The 18,460-nt window shown below is 38.6% G+C and overlaps 1 protein-coding gene across 4 annotated transcripts in view; it reads left to right on the plus strand.

The window, feature by feature from the left end:
* FAM13C (family with sequence similarity 13 member C) overlaps positions 1–18,460 on the plus strand; it is a 114,900-nt gene that overhangs the window by 8,113 nt on the left and 88,327 nt on the right. For all 4 annotated transcript variants that reach the window (XM_045581857.1, XM_036438418.2, XM_036438419.2 and 1 more), the window contains one exon: positions 3,319–3,514. In XM_045581857.1, the coding sequence (XP_045437813.1) occupies positions 3,440–3,514 (75 nt within the window). In that variant the 5' untranslated portion in view covers positions 3,319–3,439. The remainder of the gene's footprint in view (positions 1–3,318; positions 3,515–18,460) is intronic.

The following is an 18,460-nucleotide window of genomic DNA, read 5'->3' on the forward strand; positions in this document are numbered from 1 at the left end:
GAGACTATATTATCTCTAGAATAGAGGGACATTCTTAGGGATGAGGGTCAGGGAAGTGAAGTGGGGTGGCACAGGCTTCATCTAATAAGTAGCGGGGTGGTAGGGAGATTCTTAAGACTCTTGTTCTTTTTAGAACATCATGATCATTCTAAGTTATGAGTGATTCCATTAAGTAGTGGCATAAATTACATAACCTGTATTTTTCTGGTTGTTTTTTGTTGTTGTTGTTTGTTTGTTTGTTTGGGGTGTGTGTGTGTGAGGAACTAGTAATAGGTTAGAAATATATTTCTAAACCTGGCCAGTGTTTCTCCGTGGTTAGAGCATTGGCCCAAGAACCAAAGGATAGCAGGTTCCATTCCCGGTCCAGGGCACATACCTTGGGTTGCAGGTTTGATCCCAATAGGGGTGCATGTAGGAGGCAACTAATCGCTATGTCTCTCTCACATCAATGTTTCTCTCTCTCCTCTTTTACCCCCTTCTTTCTTCTCTTTCACTTTCTCTCTCTCCTCTTTTACCCCCTTCCTTCTTCTGTTTCAATGGGAAAAAAATATACTGGGCTGTGAGGATTAATACAACAAAAACAAAAACCAAAAACTAAATATATTTCTGAAGATGAATTTTGTATATAGGCTTTATACTTGTGTAAGGAAAGAAAAATGCTCTTTGCTCCCTTTACCCACCTTCTTTAGTTTTCAAATCAAGAGGGAAAATGAAATTAATAAATTTTGGGTACCTTGAAAATACAATATAAAAATAAAGTTCTGGTATTATTTTAGGAAGGAATTTATTAAAAGAGTCAATTTAGATCTGAAAAGTAATTTTTTTCTTATTCTTGAGTTTTTCAGAATCCTCCTTGAATGAGGAACATTTAAGTTACCATAAAGGCAGCTGTACTTCCTTTTGTTTGCCATCTAGGAGTGTAGAGTGTGGGGATTTCATGATCCCCAAGGACCACCAGGGAGCCGAGTCCGATGCAATAGCAGAAAGCCTGTTCCATGCTAGCATGGGCTCTGTCCCACTTACACCGACATTGGCTTGGCGGAAGAGCGCAAGCTTCAACAGATCAAGGGGGTTTAAAGGGGTGGTGATGTCATTGCTTTGGCTGACCCTGATTGGTTGGGTGATGGTTAGGGTCCAGTTACACAAAATGGAGGATCAGGAGTTCTGCCCTGCCCTCTCATGCCCTTTCAGGGATGATTATTATTTGTTTCTAGTGAGATGTCGGGGAGAAACACGTTTCACTTCTTCCCTTCTAGGGTCTTTGGCTGGTCTAATAATTAAATTGGCATGACATTAACGGGAGAAAAAAATAAATTTTGTGCATATGGGAATCCCAAAGATATGAGGTTCTTTGGCAGTTAGGTAATTGAAGTTTATATACTAAGCTCAGCTTAGGAGAAGAGGATAGGTTTCAGGGGCCTCAATGGGGAGGAAGAAGATTCCCAAGAAGATGAGAAGATCTTTAGTACAGATATGTGCTAGGCCATGCAGATAAGTCTTTCTGATAGAAAAAATTACCTTTGGTATTAGCTCACTCCTGGTACAGTCCCTCGATATAAATTCGTGTAGGCAGTTAAGGGGAATGTAAAAAGCTCTTTTGGAGTCTGTTGGGCCTTGATTGTCTTCAGTTTGAAATAATCAGCATGCCAAAATGGCATATGTTAGGGTCACGTATTTGCCCTCTCAGAGAAAAATGCATTTCAAGTGAACCAGTGTAGTTCCAAATCTTGTTTCAATACTGGTTTCCAAACCCATTAGTGACTTAAATTTTTTTTTTTTTTTTTTTTTACTTATAAATGATCTCAGGGGAAAATATTAACTAGTCTCACTGGCATTAATTTTTCTTTCCAGCTAAAGTCAAACCTGGGTTCTTTAACGTCTCCAATCTGAAACAATTTGGTTCTCCACAAAGTTGTTCATGGAAAAAATTCTCAATTGTTGAACAAGCTTTGGTTTTCCAATTTACAACCCTTTCATGCTGATAGATCAGCATGACAAAAACCATCTCTCAGGCCACAGACAAAAGAGAGAATGCACCAGTATGAGTCACTTTACTGCTAACATCTCTGGAAATTGTGCTGTGAATATTTTTGTTTCTTTGCTTTTGTTGCTAGTGAAATGGACAATTAGCACAATTTTAAAACATAAAGAGGCCATCAAGAGTGCTAATGTTGTGAAAGAAACAATCACGAGCAATTGAAGGAATAGGTAAACTGTTTCTGATTCTGATAAATGAAAAAAAGTTAGCCAATGACAGCAGAAGCCACATAATGACTTTCTGAAAGACACCCCTGGAATGAGTGCTGAAAGTGATTCCTTTAAGGCTGGTAGGGAGTAGTTTGATAAATTTAAGAAGTGTTTGTTGATAGATTAAACAGTGTATAAGAAAAGTTAAAATGGAATCATTTGAGGGTCTGGAATGAATTAATTCAATTTACATAATTTCTAATGGGAAAAAATGATTTGTTTGAAAAAATATTTTAAACATTTTATTGATTTTTACAGAGAGGAAGGGAGAGGGATAGAGAGTTAGAAACATCAATGAGAGAGAAACATCGATCAGCTGCCTTCTGCACACCGCCTACTGGGAATGTGCCTGCAACCAAGGTACATACCCTTGACCGGAATCAAACCTGGGACCCTTTAGTCCACAGGCCAACGCTCTATCCACTGAGCCAAACTGGTTAGGGCTAATTTGTTTTATGGCACTTTATTTAATCTCTGAGTTTTAGAGTCTTTATCTGTAAAATTGGGGTGATATTATCTAACCTGAATATAATATTATTACAAGAGAAAAATATTATATGCATGAAAGCATCTTGAAGCGATAGATTTAAAGAAGTCATGATAGTACAAAATTAAAAAGTATGTATTCATTGCATAAACCGATTTGGCTCAGTGGATAGAGTGTCAGACTGTGGACTGAAAGGTCCCGGGTTCGATTCCGGTCAAGGGCATGTACCTTGGTTGTGGGTACATCCCCAGTAGTGTGTTGCAAGAGGCAGCTGATTGATGTTGCATTCTCATTGATGTTTCTAACTCTTTATCCCTCTCTCTCTTCCTCTCTGTAAAAACTCAAAATATATTTTAAAAAATAAAATAAAAAGTATGTATTCATTAACATGGATTAGAAGAGAATGTGGAGTAATCCAAAGAGTGAAAAACACTTTATTCCTGTGAAACTGGCTAGGTGGACACAAAATGTTGCTAGGTCCATATCAATAGGGCAGCAATGAGTATGGCCAGCACCTCTTTCCTGCAGCAATTTATTATTATTTTTTTTGCGGCACTTCCTGAATTGGGTCTTTCCTGTTTTAGAGATGAAGACAATAAAGAAAATTATCCAGACACCGGGGCTCTCCTAGAGGAGCCTGCGCCCTCCCGGGAGCCACAGCATGTAGAGCAGACTGTGCTGGTGGACGGCGTGCTGCGACCCAGCATGGGCAACTTCAAGTCCAGGAAGCCCAAGTCCATCTTCAAAGCCGAGAACGGGAGGAGCCATGGAGAAAGTCAGGTAGTGTGTCTACTCCTCAGGCCTCTGCCAGAATGGGCACTTCTCCAGTGAGGGCACACTTCTGGCAAATGGTTTTGAGCTCATTCTTGGGCAAGAGGTGATCAGCATGACTTGTTATTGTGAATATCACCAGCCTTAACCATATGAGTGCTCTCCTTGGTTAATAGTGGAGTCTTCTGGGCAGGCTAATAATTAGGTGCCCATTCAAATTTATATTCTTAAATACTGGACTGTGACATTGACTTAGAAGCTGCCTTCCTCTTTGGGGGGAAGGGTAGAGGAGGATATCTTACTGTCTTTTTTTTTTCTAGGGCATGTATTTCTTGTCCCAAACTTGGAGATTCTTCTCAAGAAATCAAAACTCCCATGTTTACCTGGACCTGTTCTCCTTAGGTTGCAGTTTAGCAGCCACAAGTGTGTATGTGCCTGTTTGTGTGTTCATGTGGTGTCTGGTTCTTTAAGGTCAATAAGTATTTAAATGAATGAATGAAGCATCTTTTCAACTTGATTTGGGTAATAAATTTACATTTTATATATACGTGTGTGTGTGTGTGTGTGTGTGTGTGTGTGTGTGTATGTGTGTATGTGTGTGTGTGTGTGTTTCCAGTTTAGTCCTAATATCTCTATCTAGAAAATTAGATTTTTCTAGTTGTAGAGGGATATAGCAAAGAATGTTTTAAAAAATCCTCAAATAATTTATGATGCGTTCAAAAGGGATTATACAAATATAATCTACATTAATCTTACTAGGAGGCTAATGGTTTCAACATTGAGATTTTACTTGTAATGTACCTAACACAGTTTTGGGGACATAGATGCTCCATTAAGGTTAACTTTGCTTTTTGCTAACCCTTAGCTGTTAACCTTCAAAATAATGTGTGAGGCTCTAAGTGTAATAGGTTAATTATGACTTTAAATTTAGTCCTGTTAGTAAATGGGCATTAGGTAGGTGACCTTCCTGTTAGAACAATTTTGGCTTGGCAGTTCCTTTGAACTTGTAGTTTTCTTATTTGGCCTATGATTTTTAAAAATATATATTTTTTTGATTTTTTACAGAGAGTAAGGGAGAGGGATAGAGAGTTAGAAACATCAGTGAGAGAGAGTCATCGATCAGCTGCCTCTTGCACACCCCCTACTGGGGATATGCCCGCAACCAAGGTACATGCCCTTGACCGGAATCGAACCTGGGACCCTTCAGTCTGCAGGCCGACGCTCTATCCACTGAGCCAAACCAGTTTCGGCCTGGCCTGTGATTTTTATCTTATTTCCTCCTTGGTATTATGACTTCTTATTTTGTTAGTTAATTTTGCAGTGAGATGAAATACTTTCTGAATTCATGAAACAAGTTGTGATTATCTTAAGCTGAGTTGAGTTGCAGAAAGAGTTGAGTGTGACATACCATTTACCTAAGTAAACTTGAGACCTTGCCTGTTACTGAATGCACCCAGCACATGTTTGATTAGGAGGGCACGGTGGTGGGAAGGATGTAGGTATCCAGTGTTTCCTCCAGAGTCTGATTATAGGGAAGCTTTGTCTTTGAATCTCCTGCTAAGAATCACCTGTGACATTGTTGGCCTTTGGTGACCAGCCATCTGTTTTAGAAGTGCCCCTTATGTCATCCTATAGTCTGGCCTCATAGAAATTGCACAGCCATCTCTTGCAATAAGGTACCAATGGGGCATTTCCAATTTGTTGGCTATACAGGAAGATTTCAGGAGAGAGCTGTGCATGTATAATATATCATTTATAATACAACATCAGAAACCTGGACTTCAGGTAAAATTTCCAGTTCAGTCCTAACATCTATTTCTTCACCATGAGATCGCCCCCTCTCCTTGTCCCCCCAATGACTAAAAGAACTACGAAGAACTATGATAATATATTTTAAGTGCTCTATCTCTGGGGAAAATTTGAAACATGACTAATTCTTCCTGTTTTCTTTGGGGAAAGATAATTAAAATATGTTGAGTATTGAATTTATGTAAACAATATTAATAAAATCAACTAACACTTATTTGAGCATTTACTGTGTTCCAGGCATGTACCATGTTTTACTACAATCCTATGAAATTGGTATTATTATCTTGTACAACTAAAAAACTAAGGCTGAGAGGAATTACATGTGCTTAATCAGATTTGGAATAACTTGAGCAGGATATATTTTCTATAAAAGCACAGTATCTCTAACAAAGGTACCCAGATCTACCAATTGTGTGTCTAGAAATTACCTATCTCATGTTACACTATAATTTTTATATAAAACCTGTGATTTCCCTCTAGATTTTTTTTTTCATTTAGTGATATATTGTGTTGCTAAGCAGTAATTACTTATTTAGAAAGGATTACATAGAAAGGATTTTGTAAGTATATTTTTCCTCTGCCTAAAGCTTTGTAATGTTGGTCACTAATGCTAGATAAGTGTCCTGTGAGTGAACGTTAGCTCTATTAGGACATAAGCTCTCTGAGGTCAATGACTCAATCCTTCTCTATCTTTGGATATCCAGCCCTCAGTAGTCAGTATAATCTGTTGAATCACTCAGAACTGCTAAGGGAGGTATATATGTGATTGTATCATTTTTAAAAATAAAATGTAAGCATATCTTTATTCAGTGGTGAAAAGTTACATTTAAAAAAAGGATATAATGAAGACTCATACAGATATCACATAGAGACATGCCATAGATTTTATTTAAATCATTAGTTAAAGAGGAAATCAATATGATGTTACAACCAGTTCAAACGAAATGCAAAGGCCCTGGCTGGTGTGGCTCAGGTGGTTGAGCAGCAGCCCATGCACCACTGGTCTGATTCCTCTGTCAGGGCACATGCCTGTGTTGTGGGCTCCATCCCCAGTAGGGGGCATGCAAGGAGGTAGCCAATCGATGTCTTTCTCTTGCTCTCCCTCTCCCTTCCTTTCTCTCTCTAAAAATTAATACAAGCATATTTTTAAAAAGAGATACAAAGTATTATGTAATTGTTGTCTCACAATAAATGCTAAAATAAATTTAAAAACGGATTAAAAATTGGCAAAACTTGCCATATCCGTAAGGGTGATAATCACTTACTTTCTTGGACACGATTTGCATTTCTGTGTAGAGAAATTATTTGCATTGCTATCATTACTTACAGGTTTACTTCTATCTCTATAACCTTGCAAAATAGCCTCGTTATAGACAAACAAAAGCAGAGATTATCCAGATGGATGAACTAGCCAGGACAGCCACTAAATTTCAGTCATTTATAATTTTTCCTTACATTCTCCCACTGTCCCCTACCTTCTCCCTTGTGATCATAATAAGATATTCTTGATTACAAAATAAGGGTAATCTCATTAGGTTTGACCTGATTATTTGCATAGACATAGCAAAGAGTGTTAATTTACCATGCAAGTCTTCTTAAGTATGCTTTGTAAAATTTAGAGGCATTTAGTATTGAAAATTACAAAATTAACTTCTCTCTCTGTAAGTTTTCATAAGGAATCTCAGATTGCACTACTGCCCCTATTATTTGCTATCCCAAGGCAAAGGAAACCAAGTTCAAGAAACTCCACCATATTTCACCTGCAGTACCTCTACATCTGAGTGAATTCTTCTCTTGAAGTCCCCTAAATAACCTTCAGTTCCTGGCGTGTAAACTCCACTGAGCTCTAAGCTAGATTGTAAGCCAGTTATCTTAGGAGAATTTTGCAGGCATAGGCTCCAGAAGTAAAAGCCACATTAGCTCCTCTCTAAAATCAACAAACATATCCTCAGGTAGGATAAAAAGAAAAAAGGCTTATTAAGCATCATTCTCAATGCTGTGATATTCAGGCAAGAGGTGGTTGCATATCACATTCATTCCAGTTACTCTGGTAAAAAGGAAAACAATTATTGAGTATATGCAAATAACCCTATTCCCGTGAAAAGGAAGTTCACTCCATATGAATTTCTGAACTCTGGGGGTCAGTGTGACACAGATACCATTTTTTAAATCTTCATTTTAGTTTATATAAATAGAATGGTTCTAAAATATGGGTTTTATTATTATTCAGGTGTGGTGAGGCTGACAGATCAGAAGATGACTACCATTTGATAAGATTCCCACTATCCGTTCTCAAGAAGAGTGGGGGGATGATATGCCACACAGGACTACACGAGGAAGCACCAGGGTTGGGCAGGAAACAGGAGAGGGGAGAGGGAAGCAAGAATCGGAGCCTTTATTGTGGTCTCCATTGGCAAAGCAAGCAGGGTGACCAGATTTAGGATTGGCTAGTTTGAATAATTCCATGGACTCTGATGTACAGGGTTATCTCTAGTTGTCTGGTACCTGGATCTGGAATGATGAAGGCAGAGGAATATTGCCCCCTGGAGTGTATGAGCCAGAAAAAGAAAGTGGTTTTGGGTATGGGCTCTGGGTTGGTGAATCTATATATATATATATAAAAGGCTAATATGCTAAGTGTCCCTCCTACCATCCATCTGGTTGCTATGATGAGCACTGACCATCAGGGGGCAGATGCTCAATACAGAAGCTGCCATGAAGTGCACTGGCTGGCACCTCGAACCTAGCACCAACAAACCAGCACTCCACTTTTCCCAAGTGGGACACAGGCCTGGCCACCACCCTAGAGCAACACCCTACTAAATCTCAGCCAATGCTTCCTAGACCCCATGGTGCAAAATGCAGCCCACAGCCCAGCCAAGCCCAGAAACAGTCACTCTGGGCTCTGGGTAATGACGTCATGTAGCAATGCCTAGCTTCCTCTCCCTAGTGACTAGCCTCCTTGGAGTTTCTTCAGCCCAGGAATATAGGTAGAAACATTTTACACTTTAACCAAATGTCTGTGAAGCATTTTCTCATGCCTCATCTCATTTGATCCACACAGAAGTCCTGGAGTAGGTAGATAGAAGACTTAGTGGAATCCTATTTTCTTTTCATTAGCTGGAAAACAGAAATTTAGAAAGCTTAGAAACCTGACCCAACTGGAAAGAAGTAAGAAATGGTGGACCGTGAAAATTACTTCAGGTTTTCTCACTGCGCAGTCCAACACTGCTGCAGTTAAATATTTTAACCTTTGTTCTCCCTGCATGATTTACAATAATAACCTGCTTCATGTTGATATTTACTGCTGTGTTGCTGACAATTACCTGGAAGAGAAGTTAGGGTGTTTCACTGGGCTGGAAAAAGTTTAGCTAAATCAGAAAGTAGGTCTAATTCAACAAGTTTATTTTATATCCATAAAAGGCTAAGTTGACTTGCTCATGTGCAGTACATATAAAGCTCTCACTGGCACCAATCACGTGTGTGTTTTGATCTGTCATTGTTGATCGTGAATTTGGTTGACACTTCTATTATAGAGAAAGGGCGAATAATGATATTAAAATATTTCTTCTAATTAATTTTCTTTCAATGTGCACGAATTCATGCACCAGGCCACTAGTTTGGATATGAAAGGTCAGCTCCTGGGCAAGTCATCTGCTATGCTTCCTAGCACTGAGAATCAGCCAGTCCTGGGAGAGGCAGTCTCTTCCCAGTCCATGAGTCAGCCTGACTCCAGATGCCAGAGCATCAAGAATATTTATATTAATAAAAGGATAATATGCTAAATAGGACATCTTCCAGATGTCCATCCAGACAAAGCCACAGCGACTGTGAGGGTGTAGGGCTGGTGGCATGGGCGGGTGGCGCCGAGCTGGAGAGGCAGGCTGGCACTATGGGTCAGTCCAGTGCCTCACCCCCTTTTGCAGAGGCCCAGGGTTCAGGCAGCTATGGGCTTAGGCAGCTGTGAGCCCAGGCAGCTGTGAGCCCCGGAGCTCAGGCAGCCATGAGCTCAGGCCTTGCAGCCCTGGCAGCCAGCAGTGGCAGCAGCAGCAGGGTGATGACGGTGCCTTCCCCTGATCGGCTGGTCACCTCCCGCAGAGGGAGGCCAGACTGCGGCTTAGGCCTGCTTCCTGTGGGGAGTGGGTCTAAGTTGTCAGTAGGACATCCTCTGAGGGCTCCTGGAATGTGAGAGGGTGCAGGCCAGGCTAAGGGGATCCCCCTACCCCCCCCCCCCCAGTGTGAATTTTTGTGCACTGGGCCTCTAGTAGAAAATAATAAAATATAGTTAATATAAGAACCTACTAAATTTATGGGCTACAGATAGTTGAAGTACAAAGAGAAAGGCCTTTTTATAAATTCAGTAGATAGAGCATTAAAACAACATTCCCAACAGATAACCACAGTAAATTTTCCTTCTCAGTCTTTTCCATCCTATGTAATTGATTCTTATTCAGCTGGATCTTGGCTTAGCAGTAGCATGAAGCCATCTGCTTCATGACTCAAGTTCTATAAATCCTGACTCAGCCCGTTGGTGTCATCAAATGCCTGTGCCCAGAGTCTGTTCTTTGAAACATCGGTTTAGTATCTGAGCCTTTACTCTGGGACTCTTAGAGTATTCTTCTTGGTTAAAGTCACAAATTCTGGCCTGAGACGGATGGTAGAAACTTCAGGCAGGCATCTGCGGAAAACAGACATGCATAGATGACAGTCACTGAATGTGGTTGTGGTTAATTTACTGCTAATAATTTTCAAATGTGAAAGCCTGATGAGCGATCATAATAAGAATGATGCACATTGTGACGTGCAAAACCAGATAATAATGTCATTCCCCTCAAATTAAATGTCTCAAAGGACTATGAATAAGCCTGTTTTAAAAGGAATCAGGAAATTTATTTCAGATTTTACCAAAATGGATAAATAAAATTTTTACAGATGAAAAATCTTGAGATATAACATAATACTCCTAAGAGAATATGCAAACAACTAATAAGTAAAAATATTAAGTCTGGTGTAGGTCCTAGCCATCTGCATTTTTTTAAACTCTATAGGTAAGTCTGATGTACATCCCTGATTGAAAACCACTGGCCTGAATGATGCTAGATTCAAATGAAAGAAGTGAGGCTCTGGCCAAGTCAACATTTTAGATAATAATCCCAATTATCACTGATAATGCTACAGGGTTTTTGTCTAATATCGGCAGGAAAGCTGCACAAAGACTGAAACAAATGTAGAAATGGATAGATCTATTTCATATGAGTTTTGATCACAGGGTAAATGTTACATCAAGTAGGTTTACCACACACTGTGATAGAGAGAGTGGGTCTGTTTGTGAAGCTGGATTTTTTTTGGGAACTTGAGCTTATACTACAGGTCCTGCCTGACACCTCTTGCCATCACTCAGACACAGTTCTCGCTGGTTTGTTAAGAGAGTAGCATTCCCCACAGCACCTGTGAGGAATCTCTGAGCACAATCTTAATAATCCTAAAACAACCCTCTCTGAAGCTGAAGGGCATCATGGTGAGAGTTTAGCTATTGCCATTTCTGGTTTCTCTTGTCGCATAATTTGTGTTCGGAATCCCAGGCTGGAGCTGCAGTCTGATCCTAACCAGGCTGGGAATGGGGAATAGGAGCAAATGAGAAGGAGCCAGAGAGTAATCATTGAAGTTTCTACCTTTCTTAGTTTTCTGATCAGCCCAAAGTTAGAATCAGAAATTTCACTTCTGTGAGATTCAAATCACACCTTGAGCAATTTTTTTGCTGTTAATCCTCACCTGGGGATATTTTTCTATTGATTTTTAGAGAGAGTGTGGAAGGAAGGGAGGGATGGAGAAGGGCCAAAAGAGGGAGAAGGAGTAAGAGAGAGAAAGAGAGAGGGAAACATTGATGTGAGAGAAACACATCAATTTGGTTGCCTCTCACACAGGGCTTAACCAGGGCCGGAGATCAAACCTGAAAACCAGGTACATGACCTTGACCAGGAATCCAACCCACAACCCTTCCGTGTGTAGGCTGATGGTACTCTAACCACTGAACACACTGGCCAGGGTTTATTGTTATTATTAATATTTTGATCTTGCCCACATCTCTTAGTAGGAACCGTAAGGAAAGTAGCAGAATCTTTGCTTGCACAGATGGATGTCTAATTTCAGTTTTGCACCCACAATGAATGATTTAAAAGAGGAGGACTTTAAGTATATTTGCTGGTCCAATAAAAGTCTAGGCACCAAAAAGGCAATGCAAGAATGTCCTCAAAGAAGTTAACTAGTTTGGAATAAGGAGTATGTTTATTTTAGCAGGAGCAGTTGCAGTTTTTTGTTTGTTTTTTCAGCTGATTTATCTCCCTCTTCTTGAGACAATAGGCTTTGCAAAAGGCAAAGGGCCATTTAATGACCCGTCTCCTGAAAAGTCAGGTTTTATTGATGCTAATACTAGAGTTCATTGATAGGATGAATATGAAGTTAAAACAAGACTTGTGAATTTGTACTAAACAGAAACTCCTTATCAAAGCAGAATCCAGTGACAACAGTTTGTTATTGTGTGGAATGTCTTATTGGACAGAAAACACTTTTTTCTAAGGAAGAGAACTGATTGAAAACAATAGATTATATATGTCATAATATTTTGTGAAAAATTGCACGATATATAGGGGTGGGTGAAATGGGTGAAGATGGTTGGAAGGTATGAACTTTCAGATATATGGTGCCTATGGAGTTGATAAATACTATATTGTATATTTGAAAGTTGCCAAAAGAGTAGATTTTAAAAGTTCTTTTCACAAGAAAAAAATTTCTAACTGTGAGTGGTGATAATTGTTATCTAGAACTATTGTGGTAATCACTTTAGAATATATACACATATTGAATCATTATGTAGCTCACCTAAAACTAATATAATAAAAATGTATGTGTGCTTTAACATATCTCATTATGATTAACAGTGAGCTATAGAGGTTTCCTCTCTCTGTTTTAGAATATTTGGATAATTCTTCATCTAGGAGAATAAGCACTTTCTGTTTAATGTGTGTGACTACCACTCTTGATTAGTTTTATTCTTGGTACAACTACTACCTTTCCCAGAACCGCTTGCCTCATGTTAATTTTTGTATTCACACTTTTCTGATTGCAAAATTGAAAAATGTATGAACCCACTATTACATTTTTAAAAATCCATATTTATTGATATTCCTCTACTGATTAAAAGAACATATTCTGCTTAAAAAAGGTAATAGATTATATATGTTGTAATAATTTGTGACTGTGTTGTTGTAGTATTGATCCCTAACAACCTGATTTGGGGATAACTGACTTGACTAACAGAACCAGCGGCTGCACTGGACCCCCATAACTATCTAGAGGATGTTTAGAGTTAGCATTGGCAGATCAAGTCTTACCATCTTCACTGCCTAGCAGCTGGCATCAGGCTCTGTTTGTTCCTTCTGTCCTCCCTTCTGGTGGCTATTTTAGCAGAAGACAAAAAGTAGGAGGCTATATAGAGAGCTTTTCTGCAGGGAGTTGTGTGCGGTGATCGTGCTGCTAACCCAGGTCCTTAGAGAGACCAGCTGTTCAGTCTGGTGTACATCAGCATTAAGTTTCTTCCACTGGCTCCAGTGGATGTGTTAAGAGGCTAGAAAGGAATTCAGGTCTGATTGTGAAATTTACGTTTTTATTTTTTCTGCAGAAATAAAAACCTCTTAAACATGTTTTAGGCAAAATAACCTAACTATGAAGTGTTTATGATATTTTTGTTTTTAGGAGGTCCCTATTCATATAAGAACAGTTTATTCTTACTGAGTTAGATTCTGGAGTAGAAGAAAGGCAATAGTTAATTCAGACTCTGAAGTAGAAGAAAGGCAATAGTTAATTCTGGGTGACGACCCCCCCCCCCCCCAAAAAAAAAAGGACCTAAGGTTTTTTTTCTTCCAACTTCAGACCTACTTTTTGTACATTTTTTCCCTGAATATATTACTGAACTACTGAACAAGTGCAAATGGTAAAAGCGAGAAAATCAGGACAGCTGAAGGACTTTGAAATTGAGAGCATTGTATAGCTGAAGTGAACTTCAAATAGGATTTTACTTTCTTGTCAGTGAGAGGAAGACTTTCAAGTTCTGAATATGCCTTTAAGGGCTTCCTTCTTGCAGTATGTCAAGAGCATGTCAAGAATCACTGTGATTCTAACAATTGGTCTTAGTTAGAGAATTGTTTTTGACACATCAGTGTGTGTTGCATTATTTCTCTCCTGATTTTTGCAGCTCTAGTGTAGAGGTTTTACTTCAATTCCTGTTTAGGTCTGGGTTTCTTGGAAGACTTGCTACTGGTCAGGAAGAAAGGTGGTCCCCTGGGTTTGTTTTCCAAGTTTCTCTTTACTCCTCCAAGAGTAAAATGGTTGAGGTTCAAGGGGACAGAGCTCTGAGAAATTTATGGTCCTTGAAAATGAGGTCATCTGAGTTAATATTTCAGTTTATTTATTTCTCATGATATATTAGGTTCTGAAGCCTCTCTTCGAATTAACAACCAACCTATTCTTAAATGAGTAAATTGATGAAGAAAGATATTTTAGGAAGGAACATGGAATGTCTATAACATCACTTTATTACTTAAAAAAACAACAAAAAAACATTCAGCTTAAATAATGACCTGAGAGAATCTTGTAATAAAGTAATATAAGTCATTTGCCTGGGCAGTAAATCTCAAAAGTTAGGAAAAAAATAGTCACTCTGAGGGATTTGGGGTTCAAAACAACCCTAATTAGTTTGAGACAAGTTTACAAGTAATGGGAAATTTAAATTTTGGCATTATAATACTTGGGGATACATTATCTAGTTGAAATTCCACCTACAATGGGAGTTACAGAAAAAATTCTCTTAAAAAATGGACAAGAAAATAACAGTGTTATTGGTTCTTATGAGAATCAAGTGGAAGCTGGCAAGGACCAATTTCTACTTACAGGCAGACTAGAATATTTGACAGATGTAGATGGCCTCCATATTGGATGGCTCTTGAAATTGTCTTGTTTTTCCTCTTCCTCTGCATCTTTTGCATAGATTAATAAATCCTGATTTAAACAATTACCTATTTTCCCTGCATAGTATCCAAGACAGTTTCCAACTATATAACCTTATGAATTTAGCCCATAGTCTAGACTTAATAATGCATGGAGAGAATAGTAACATCCCTGGGACAACTTTGTCCCTATTAGTAACTGCTGCCCCTTGGGGTTCCAAGACTTGCTCGCTCTACTATGCAGAAGTTTTCTTTAATAAATCCCAGAGCTAATAGTTGAATGGAGGTAAAGTGAAGTGGTGAAAAGCATGGTCTGTGGGTCCAGATAGATATGAGTTCAAATTCCTTCTGACCCCCTTACTTTCTGTATGACTCCAAGCATCTATCTCCAAGCTCTGTAAGGTCAGTTTTCTTATCTATGAAGTGGAGATAATAATTTGTATCTACTTCAGAATTTGATGAGAATTAAAAGTGAAAATGATGTAACCTTAAAAATTTTCAGGGAGCTAAAAATAATGCCTAGAACACAATTATAGATTCATCTGGCAAGATATACACTTAAATCTCAATAATTGAATGTCCCTGAGTTAGGCCATAACTGCTGCAGTAGCAGTAACCCCAACCTTAGTAGTTTAAATTAAGTACATTTCATGATGTCACATATCTATTATTGGTCACCAGGAAAGTGTTGGTTCATGGTGGGCAATTAAGAAACCATGCTAACCTAGCAGTCACAATCTTGAATGCTGCTGTTTTCTGAGTCAGAGAGAGAAAAGAGCTCTGGCGGTGTTTGCACTAATCATTAGAAGCTTCAGTCCTGAAGCAACACACAATATTTTCATCCTGTACTCATTGGCCAGAGCTGGTCATGTGCTGCCCCTATAACTACAACTCCATTACACAAGAGACCAGGAAGTATACTTCTACAAGATGTCCTAAGGGGAAGAATGAAATATTGACCAACAGCACTAATGACTTCTACATCTCCTACCCAAACCAGCATTTAACCTAATGCAATAAGTAAATTGATTTTTTTCTCTTCTAGTCCTTCACAATACTGAAGTATTAATGTTATTAATGTGAAGGACTTAAAGAAGCAAAAAGAAAATCAATTAGGCTAATTAAGTATCACCAGTGTATAAACATACCATTACATTATTGTTTTGAACAGTAATTGGAGTTTAATGTAAACATTCCCTCAGTTAAATCCCTGCTTCATTATTCTCAGGAAAAAAGAAATAGGGTTAGCTATTGATTTCATTCCCATTGCCAAATGAAACCGCAGAGTGCTTTAATTATGCTATTTTATTTAGGAATAACTATGGTCTTACACTTGTAGATTGTAGTGACTTTGAGTTATGCTAGCTAAACCTGTGAGGTATGAGTAAGAGACATTTTTTAAGTTGATAAAAAAACAATACTCCTGTAGGAAGTGGATTTGTCAAATTGGATATTTTCAGATGTGGGAGCTTGGTTCTGCATATACACAGATATGCAAATTCACATCCTCATGTACTTGGTGATATTTATCCAAGAGTAAGGTGTTCTTCAGGCAAAGAAAACAGCTTAGCAGGGACTTAGCCTGTTTTGGAGCTTGGAAGGGAAGCTGTTTGGGAAGTCTGGATAGCAGAAACAGAATGAACTGACATTTTGGGTAACTAAGAATTGCCAATCTAAACTTTTTCAAACATGATTAAATATTACTTAGGGACTAAGACATAACATATCAACCTCAAACCTGCAATTTTAGGCTCCGATTTTTTGCAAGAGATGTAGCTGCCAAGATAAAGTATAGGATGCCCAGTTAAATTTAAATTTCAGATAAACAAGGAGTAATTTTGTAGTATAAATATGTCTCATGCAGATATTGCTTTGAACAGGAATGGGAGTGTTGTGCAAGCACAAATTATTCCTTGCTTAATTGAAATGCCTTTGTAACTGGACATTATGTGTTTTTATTTACTAAATCTGGCGACCATATCAAGAATTAATGGCACAAACAATTACCTTCCCTCACCTTCTCCTTGAAGGTAGAGGTTGTACCCATGCAGCCTGAGAGCACAGGGATTTTTTTTTTTTTTTAAGTTTGATTCTTCTAGGGTCATTACAGAAGGCATTGGGAGAGGAGTCAGCAGCTTCCCTAGGTCTAGAAGGCTTATTGCAGTATTTATTTTACATCTTTAGTGTTCCATAGTATGAAACAGCCTGGAAAAGCAGTCCATTCTCTTGGGATGACAAAACCTTAAAAATTGAGTGGAAGTATAAAAACTTTTGAAAATCTGCCCTCAAAGATTGCAAACCATTTATCCGAGTAGATCCTACTTGCCATGAAAGGGGCCGTCATCAATTCAATACAAAGGTTTATTTTGATGAACTTGTTTCTGTGTTCAAATGATCAAAAACAACATAACAAATACAAGACAGAACAATAGCCTTGTGTTTTGAGCATTGATCCTAGTGGAGATAAGACAACAGACAGGATTGCTGCCTTAAAAATTGCTCTAGGCTTACACTAGTGTAACATGCAAGGATGGCTTTACTTTTTGAATTAGTATTTCATTATGCACTTGACTCCATGGTCTTTGAGTCATGATGGGAATGTTGCCTTCCCAGACAACAAAGCCCAGTGCTTGATTTTGTTATAATCTTTTTTTTTCTTTTAGTAGCTGAACCTTTCCCTACTACTTTACTACTTAATAAATGGTAGTCACAATTAGGGGCTTTCCTGAAGGAACAAAGGTATTCAGCTCCACTTCTTTAAAAAAAATTTTTTTAAAAAAAATATGTTTTATTGATTTTTTACAGAGAGGAGGGGAGAGAGATAGAGAGCTAGAAACGTCGATGAGAGAGAAACATCGACCAGCTGCCTCTTGCACACCCCCTACTGGGGATGTGCCCGCAACCAACGTATATGTCCCTGACCAGAATCGAACTTGGGACTTTTCAATCTGCAGACCAATGCTCTACCACTGAGCCAAACCGGTTTTGGCAGTTCCACTTCTTTACAGTGTTCCTTAACACACTGAACTACAGTGTTATGATTGCATGGCTTCCTGTTGTTACTGTGTGGCAGTGAAATTTCCATGAGGAAAGGTCACCCAACCTTAGATTTTTAGGCTTTTCAACTGGAACTAACATTGAATAAAGAAAAGGATACTGTCAAGGTATAAAGCTCTCAATCAATCTGCCAGTGTGGTGGGGGTAAGTGCTGTCTTTTAGTGTGTTTTATTCTAGAAAACACTGACTGTACTTAAGGTATGATCTATAAGATTAAAAAACCACCAAGGGGAAATCATTCCATGTTGTGCTTATAGATCTACCTGAGGGCATCATTCCCTCCCACCTAGTCCCTTTGATGGTTTCTCTCTTACTGTTATCCACTCTGCTGTGTTGAAACTGACATTTGACTTTGAAACCTGGAGAGCTGGCCCTCTGAAGACTCAGGTATCAGTCTCCAAGACAAAAGGATTAATAAAAAAAACACACTGAATTAATTCAGCTCTAAATAAAAAGTAGGCTAATAATCATAATTTAAGGTTCTTTGAAAAATTTTATATATATATTTTTTGCTGGTTACTTTTAAAAACTTTGACAGTTATAACTTTTTTCTACCTGATATGAAACATCAAGACAGAAATAGAGAAAAAGAATAAATTAAATTTCTAGTGATCACACTTCTACTTTATGTTAAAAACAGCATGGGAACTCAGGGTGCTTGTTCTTAATGTGACGAAGCCTGGAGCAATCAGGGTATGGGAGTGAGAGCCATCGTGGGCCACATATAGGGCAGGAGTCTAGTGAGCTCTGTTGTAGCAGATGTGGTCTTTGGTCTCCAGGACTTAGTGACAAGTGAGGGACCCAGGTACACAGTTCCCCGACACGTAAACAATTTAATGCAGAGACTGCTGTGTGCTCAAAGTGGGCAACAGGATAAGTTGGAAGCAGGGAGTTCACACTGGAAAAGGCAGAGATCTAATCTCTGGGTAGTGAGCTAATCTCTGGGCAGTGGATATAAAATCCTAATCACAAAAACAATGAAAACCTTTGCAAAGGTCATTTAAAAAAATAATCTTTATTGTTCAGATTATTACAGTTGTTGGTACACTTGAAGTTGTCCCAGAGGCTCCTTACACTATCTTCATAT

The sequence above is a fragment of the Pipistrellus kuhlii genome, unplaced genomic scaffold, assembly GCF_014108245.1.
Source record: "Pipistrellus kuhlii isolate mPipKuh1 unplaced genomic scaffold, mPipKuh1.p scaffold_m20_p_15, whole genome shotgun sequence".
In the NCBI taxonomy this organism is placed as follows: Eukaryota; Metazoa; Chordata; class Mammalia; order Chiroptera; family Vespertilionidae; genus Pipistrellus; species Pipistrellus kuhlii.